Consider the following 7,686-nt stretch of genomic DNA (forward strand, 5'->3'; position numbering starts at 1 on the left):
AAGCCTCAAGTATACACTTCAATCATATCTTAGCTGCTTCACTGTGGGGGATGTGGAGGGGCAGAATTATAAAAATCATGTTTCCCATTACTGATTCATGGAATAATCAGTTAACGTGCAGCTTACATTCAGCGTATTAATCAGAGGAACGTATTTAAATTTGTCAGCCACCGCCATGCTGTTTCTAAGGTGTTTGTTTATTCTGCACTTTCCAAATGGCACCTCTGACCCAGCCTGCGAAACGTGAGAGCGGAGCCGCTGAGTGTGAGGTCAGCGCCATCATTTACATCCTAAACACACGACAGGCTGTCAGGCAGAGGTCAAAGCAGGTCAAGTTCACATCCTAATACAATGTGAGGAGGGCGATCTCTTTACACACACAAAAACAAATAGCTGGTCGCATCTACACGTGCAGGCGGTAGATGCAGCGGAAATGTGGTAAATGTGCAGGAAGAGCCACCTTAGTTAAAGTTATTGAATATTTTTGTGTATATATTTTTTACAAACAAAAGAAAAACACTCTTTATCAACCATTCATATAAAAAGTTCCACATTGCACAGCCAAATGTTATAAAACAGAATCTCAGGTTGTCCTTGTCTTCCTTTGATCCCTTGTGAAAAGGCTAGACAGTCATGCTGCAGTGATCAGTCAGGGTCAAAGTCATACTCCACTTTCCCCTCCCTCCCTCATCCCATGTCGTCTCCACTGTAGTTTTGTAGCTCTGGCAGCTGGTGGTGCTGTAAGACTTGAGTCTGCCCCCCCTTGGCTTTCTCTCCTACATAACAAGGCTGTCACCTATTCTACCCTCCTTTGTCCTCTCCCCTCCATCACTCACCTCCACACGTCAACAGCGAGCCACTGCAGCATCCTCCGTCAGCCCGCTGCGATCGGGCAAGTGGGGACCAGCGCTCTACGCAAAGTAAGCCTGGACGACGGAATGAAGTGTCTTCAAATGAAATGTAAAATAAAAAAGGAGGTGGATTTTGGGTGTTCAGTGATCTAAAAGAAAAACAGTTTTGTTCTGCAGAGGGTTTAAAGGACAAATGCATGCACATGCAAGATGAAGAAGATCCTGCATTGATTCAAGAGTTTTTAAAACAAACAAAAAAAAAAAAAAGCTCACAGTCCGAGAGCACGATGTCTCCCACCAGGTCATTTGTGTAAATGGTATTAATTGGGTTCCCTGTGAGGCCACACGGCCAGCGGCTCAGTTATGATTCCAGTGGGTAAATATTTGCCTGCACTAACCCTCACCAAGTGCCATAATGATTCTTTGTGTGTTGCGCTGTGTGCCGTGCCTTTCTTTGTGTGTGTATATATATGTCACTCAGCGCCTATGTCCGCCTGTGTTTCGTGTGTGTTGCAGCTCAATCTCCCTCCAACATTCCCTCTCTTACAGCTGCAGCTCGCCAGAGTTTGATCAATAACGCGTCCTTCATTCTCAAGTCAGGCCTGACCTTGGCAGCCTTTTGTCTCCTTCCAGGGGCCAGAGTGCGCATGTACAGGTTGGAAAACAAGGCTCTCAAAAAAAAAAAAGAAAATCCATCCTTGGACGAAAAAGAATCCCCCACCCACCCCCAACCCCACCCTTCTTCCAATGCCTCCACGCTACAGCATTCTCATTAAGAAACTAATGAATCATATATTTATAGCATTCTTATCTTAGCGTAATGAGGTGATGCCACTTTTGAACTCATTTGCTAAATGACCACAGGCCAGACGCAGAAATGGAATAAACTTCCAATTCCCTGCATGTGCCACCGCATTGATTTTCACAGGGCAAAACACAGCAGAGCCAATCCAAACCTGACTGAAAAAAGAACACCTATGCAGTCACGGATGATTTAAAAAATAAATAAATAAATAAAGCAGGCCTGTTCGCTCAGAGACATTTTTAAAAGCATTACAACATGGAAGACTGCAGCAGTAGGCAGTCAGAGTTGATCTGACAGATCTGTTTACATGCTAATGCAGCCTGACATAGCCTGCAGGTGGCACCATTTATAGATTGGTCCTGCAGTCTTTGTACTCTTTGTTGGTCGGTGATACATATTTGCATGGCACATTTTTTCTTTCACAGGTAGATATTCAATCTGTGACGGCGCATTAAGTGATCAACAAGTGTATTTTGCAACACAGTCACCAGCAAAGTTCAGATGTAGGGGTTTAAAAAATATATATATTTATATATCTATCTATGCGCACAAAGCAATCAAAGCATGATGTCATATTGAGCTAAATCTTTGTGATCAATTTGCAAACCAAAGAGCCAGAGACTGAAGCTAAATGAGCCTCACAACAGGAGCTTTTGTTTATAAATTCTTGTTTTGAAGCGTTTTATTTGAAATTATAAAGCGGCCGATTGTCAGATTATGTGTAATGATGTGTGCATTTGTACACGAGCCATTCAGTAATGGGTTTCTGCAGGCCAGTCGCATCAAGATCAATTACAAAATTAGCACATTAGGACTGACAAATTACAAAATTATGTTCTAATCCTTTTGAAGCCTTCTGGGAAAACAGTGGTAGATTTGATGTCTCCGCTTGCTCCGGGGATAAACTGTGAGCGAGCGATTTCACTAAAAGGACAAAAAGAATAGATCATTCGTCTTCCACAGTCAGACTTCCCCACGAGCAAGGGGGAAGTCTAAGAAGCCATTTAAGATTTAAATGACAATTATTAAAATCATTAAGCATGTATGGATATATCAGTCAGAAAGCACTTTCATCATTGACTGCTACTGGTAAATACAGGACATTTGCTTGTATAGCAGTGAGCTATGTTCATCTGTTGAGTCACATCAATTTTGTGCTGGCTAAGTGTTCAAAAACAGTTCAGTTTGTTTTTACATTGAACATTTCTTTGTTTCCATGGCACCAAATGGGAAATAAAAGCCACACCAGATGATGCATCTCTACAAATAGTTTAAAATTTGCAGGTTTGGACAGAGCCAAAAGAAATTCACCAGCTTTCTTAACCACCTTTTATTTACTTAAACATTAAAGCCCTTCTGAGTGAGGAAAACGCAGGTTTGTGTTAAATTCTTAGTTTTCCTGCTAGGAAAAAGTTAGATTGGACCATATCCGGTAAATGTGCGAAGCTATAGTTGTTTTCCTTGTGATAATAACACCAATATGTGTAAATGACGTTCAACGAGTCAGACATAAATCGAAACTCAGAGTTTATTCATATATTCCACTTTCACAAAACAAACGCTTCTCAAGCTTTACAGAACCAAAAACGTATGACAGTCGTCTTCTGAAACATTATTAAAAACTGAAAAAATTAAATGAACTCAAAATGGTCTTCACTAGACTTTCCTCTTCTGGGTGCTGATGTACAGAACTGTAAGAAGGAGACAGGAGAAAAGAAGGGGGGGGGGGGGGGGGGGGGGGATCTTATTCATACACGATGATCCATAAAAATAAATCAAAATTCCGAAAATCTCATTTGACAGACAAAATACTCAATGAGGCGGCGTAAAGCAAAACAGAGGCAGGCTAATGTAGGATTTTTAAGATCGACACAGACATCTGGTGACTTAAAAATCCTGTATGTCGGATGATATTTTTTATTTCCTTTCAGACACACAAAATAAACATATTCCCCTAACATTTTTTTGTGTGTAGTTATTCATTTACACTCCACCCGACTGCTTGAATCAGCTGGTTGTTGGAAACACCCTGTACTGCCAGGAGAGATGCTGAAGAGCGCCATCTGCTGGTTAAATTGTGTAACATCAATGCTCACAACATTGTTGAAGGGTGTTTCTCTCGTCTTTAATTTATTTTATTTAGAAGCCGTTATAAATTATAGTCTGGCTCCACTGCAAAATGTTTTTTTTCTTAAATGTCTTTAACAGAGGAGCCATTGTGTGTTTTGTTTTTATTTTTTTATGTGAATAGCTACTGCACCTCACAACAGTCTGAATGCGCAGCCCCAAACACAGACGTTATTCCACAGAAACAAATCCCAAAGAAAAAACAATAATTCCAGTAACAAGAAAATGTGCTGCTGATGATGATTTAGCAAATTCTATGTTAAACCTTGACCCCCTGCAGCATCCACGTTCCACATTTTTTCCCCTCAAAGATAATCTGTATAGTTTGTTGTACTGGTTATTTTGACTAAAAATAACACTATCTGCGGCCTGAAACACCGGCCTGCATGACTCACATTCGAGATCAAATCACACACTGGATACAGTGCATGCCTGGTGTCTGGAAAATGCAGACAGAGAGATGAAGATGTAAACAATACAGTTAAAAAAAATGTTCCGACTACTGTGGTGAATACAGAATATATTAAAACTATCTCTGCAAACAAGAGCCTTACAATGAGCCAATTCTCATAAAAAAAAAAAAATTTAAAAAAAGGGGCATACCAGTGATTAAACATGAAATCTCTGTGTCAGGACAGTTTCAGTGGTGTGAAAAAGTGTTTGTCCCCTTCTTGATTTCCATTTTTTTTTAATGTTTGCTGTTTTAGATCATCAAACAAATGTAAATATTAAGCAACAATAACACAAGTAAACACAAATTTCCAAATGAAGGCGTTTAGTCTGACTAGTATCACGCCTGTTCTCAATCAAGAAATCATGTAAAGTGGAGTAGACCAAAAATATCCTCAAAAGCCAGGCACATGTCGGAATCCAAATTCAGGAAGACATGAGAAACAAAGACCTCTTGGTCTTGAAAAGGGTTTAAAGCCATTTCTTGAGATGTATGACTCCAGTGAACCACAATGAGAGCTATTATCCACAAATGGCGAAAACATGGAACGGCCTCAGAAAACATTTTGATGATCCCCAAAACTTTAGGGATAATACTCTCTGGACTGACGAGACAAAAGTTGAACCTTATGGAAGGTGTGTGTCCCATTAGATCATGCATGAAGCGAACACAGCATTTTAGAAAAGGAACGTCATACCAACAGTGAAAAGGTGTTAGTGTGATGGTCTGAGGCTACCTCAGGACCCGGAGGCTTGCTGTGGTAAATGGAACCATGAATTCTGCCGTCCGGCCACCTGTTCATTACCTCAAGCTGAAGCAGCGTTGGGAGAATGATTCAAAATACACCAGCAAGTTCACCTCTGAATGGCTTAAGAAAAACAAAATGAAGTCTCTGGAGTGGCCTAGTCAAAGTCCTGACCTGAATCCAATTGAGATGCTGTGGCATGACCTTAAAAAAGGCAGTTCATGCTTGAAAAGCCTCCAAGGTGGCTGAACTTAAACAAAGATCCACTGCAAAGATGAGTGGGCCAAAATTCCTCCACAGTGCGGGAAAAGACTCACTGCCAGTTATCGCAAGCACTTGACTGCAGTTGTTGCTGCTAGGGGTGGCCCAACAGGTTTAGGGGGGGCAATCACTTTTTCACACAGGACCATGTAGGTTTGGATTTTTCTCTCTCCTAATAATAAACACCTTCATTTAGAAACTGCACTTTGTGTTTACTTGTGTTATCTTTGTCTAGTATTTAAATTAGTTTAATCTGAAACATTTAAGTGTGACAAACACAAAAAAAATAGGAAATCAAAAAGAGGCAAACACTGTACAAAGCCATTGTACAGTTTAAGTTCAAGTCTGTCTATGCTGATCAACATGGAGAATATTAATACAAAGTTTCATAAAAATATAGCAAGACACACAAGAAAATGCAATATTGAACTGACAACGAGTGAAAAAGGGCAGTTCCCAAGAGCTGTGTTAACAATGTGTTGTTTTAACAATAATTAGTGAGTTAAAAATATCTTAATAAATCAGCTCGGGCATCAGCTTACAGCTACTGTCATTAACAGTTTATCTACTGATTATTATCATATAATGATGTACTTCGAAAAATCAATGCAGGCAAAAAGTTTAATTTGAAGACCAATTTAATTTGAGTGGGATTTTTTTTTATCATTAACTAATTATCACCATTTGGCTAACCCTCACAATACTTTCAAGAAGGCGAGAGACCTTTTCCACAGTTTAAAGAGGGGAAAAAAAAGTACTGGTATAAATAAAAAAAATAAATAATAAAACACATTTCTGAGTTCAGTTTTACAGTTTCAGGGTTCTGGTTACTCTTCACAACTGACTTGTACTGTACAGCTTACTGGAGCTGTGTACACTTTTATTTTACAAGTAAAAAAGGAGTTGTGTTAGAACAGAACATAGCTAAAAGGTTATGGCACCATTAAGTTGTGCCATTCATAATGTATGCCCTCATTTAAACGGAATTAATAAGCAAGCACTGAATGTGAGTCATTATCAGACAGACCACAGCTTCCTGTTTTGAGAGGAACATCCTACAGAGCAGGTTACTTTTCTGGGCAAGTTGGCTATTTGACAACCTTTTTAGATCACACTTTAATCTGCGCTCCTCACCTGTGTTTGTCATATTTTCGTCTCCTTTCAACTGTCATGAAAGAGTTCCAGTTTCAGACATTCAGAGAAAAACCTGATGGCCTCAAAAACATAAACCTGCATTTATTTATTTATTTTTAATCTATTTTATCATCTCTGTCACAGCTGCACAGCATTTCCTTAGGTTTAGCATATTTATTCTGCACTTCAGTCTTCTTACAGAAGACCTATACTGCCTTAAATACCAAAGTCTACATAAAAGGGACATGCTTACCATTGTTTCCTCTTAGGAAGGCATCGCCATATTTGTTCTTGAGTTGCCCGTTGACATACTCCTCTGTCTGCTCTATGGCGATGTTCATGTAACCATCTAAACAGGCCAGAACACCTGCAGGTACACAAACACACCGTGTTTTCCTTTAAAGTCATTACTTACCGATCAGTATGGGGGGGGCGCGCAAGTGGCTAAGCTGTTACGTACCTCTATAATCGACACCAGAGTTCAGTTTGACCACAACAGGTCTGCCAATGATCTGCTTCAGAAAGTCACTCGGGGTCTGCTTCCTCAGGCTCATTTTGACTGTGATCTGAAAGGATGGAAGATGAGCATTAGATACTATAGTAGCGATTTATTTCATGGAGCTACATTAGCGTAACAAAAGCTAACTCGTGTTCATGTCTGTAATAGTAACGATTTCCTAACGCAAACAGGCTAGTATCGTTAGCGGCTAGCTAGCTAACGAGTATAACTAACCTGCTAACCGACTATTTTCCCGTGAATCTGCGCAGCGAGGGTCGCTGTCTTTGTGAAAAGCATGCTTACATTTTATTGCACCCAACAACACAAGAAGAAACCCTTTAATTTTATATGCAGCAGCAATATGTTTGTTAGCATTTCACTCACCAGACCGACGTTTTCCAGACAATTGTATTTAGCATGGACGTCAGTTTGACCAATCACAAGCGTGTTCTGTACGGAAAGCGGCTGAGGACAAAAAACTTAAATGCTTGATCGCTAATCACATAATCAGCTATCAAACTGGCAACAAAGTAGCTATAGTTTTGTGATTAAATGTTTGCCTGAGCCTTCTGTATTTTTGCCTCTTTTTTTTTTTGCATATTTGTCACATTTACATTTTTCAGGTAAACAAAGATAACTTGAGTAAATACAAAATACAGTTTTTAAATTATGATTTCATTTGTTATAGGAAAAAAGCTTCTAAAGCTACCTGGTCCTTTAATCCCCCCTAAAAAATAATCCCCCCTTGTTAAGTCATGAGTTAACTGCTAACTTTTCCCTAGTCACAGCCAGGGCTGGTTACTGCCAGACCTG

At 39.7% G+C, this 7,686-nt stretch overlaps 1 protein-coding gene across 1 annotated transcript; it reads right to left on the minus strand.

The window, feature by feature from the left end:
- Positions 1 to 3,166: 3,166 nt before the first annotated feature.
- On the minus strand, positions 3,167 to 7,342 carry lsm6 (LSM6 homolog, U6 small nuclear RNA and mRNA degradation associated). The gene is made up of 4 exons (XM_085409632.1): positions 7,258 to 7,342; positions 6,835 to 6,940; positions 6,628 to 6,741; positions 3,167 to 3,347 (listed from the first exon to the last, which is right to left on the minus strand). Exons 2-4 carry the CDS (start codon positions 6,926 to 6,928, stop codon positions 3,313 to 3,315), a joined length of 243 nt encoding a protein of 80 aa, XP_085265758.1. The 5' UTR covers positions 6,929 to 6,940; positions 7,258 to 7,342; the 3' UTR covers positions 3,167 to 3,312.
- Positions 7,343 to 7,686: the final 344 nt, after the last annotated feature.

The sequence above is a fragment of the Rhamphochromis longiceps genome, linkage group LG6 (genome assembly GCF_057381845.1).
Source record: "Rhamphochromis longiceps isolate RC_006_pf linkage group LG6, R_longiceps_female_GT1.1, whole genome shotgun sequence".
NCBI classification, from domain to species: domain Eukaryota; kingdom Metazoa; phylum Chordata; class Actinopteri; order Cichliformes; family Cichlidae; genus Rhamphochromis; species Rhamphochromis longiceps.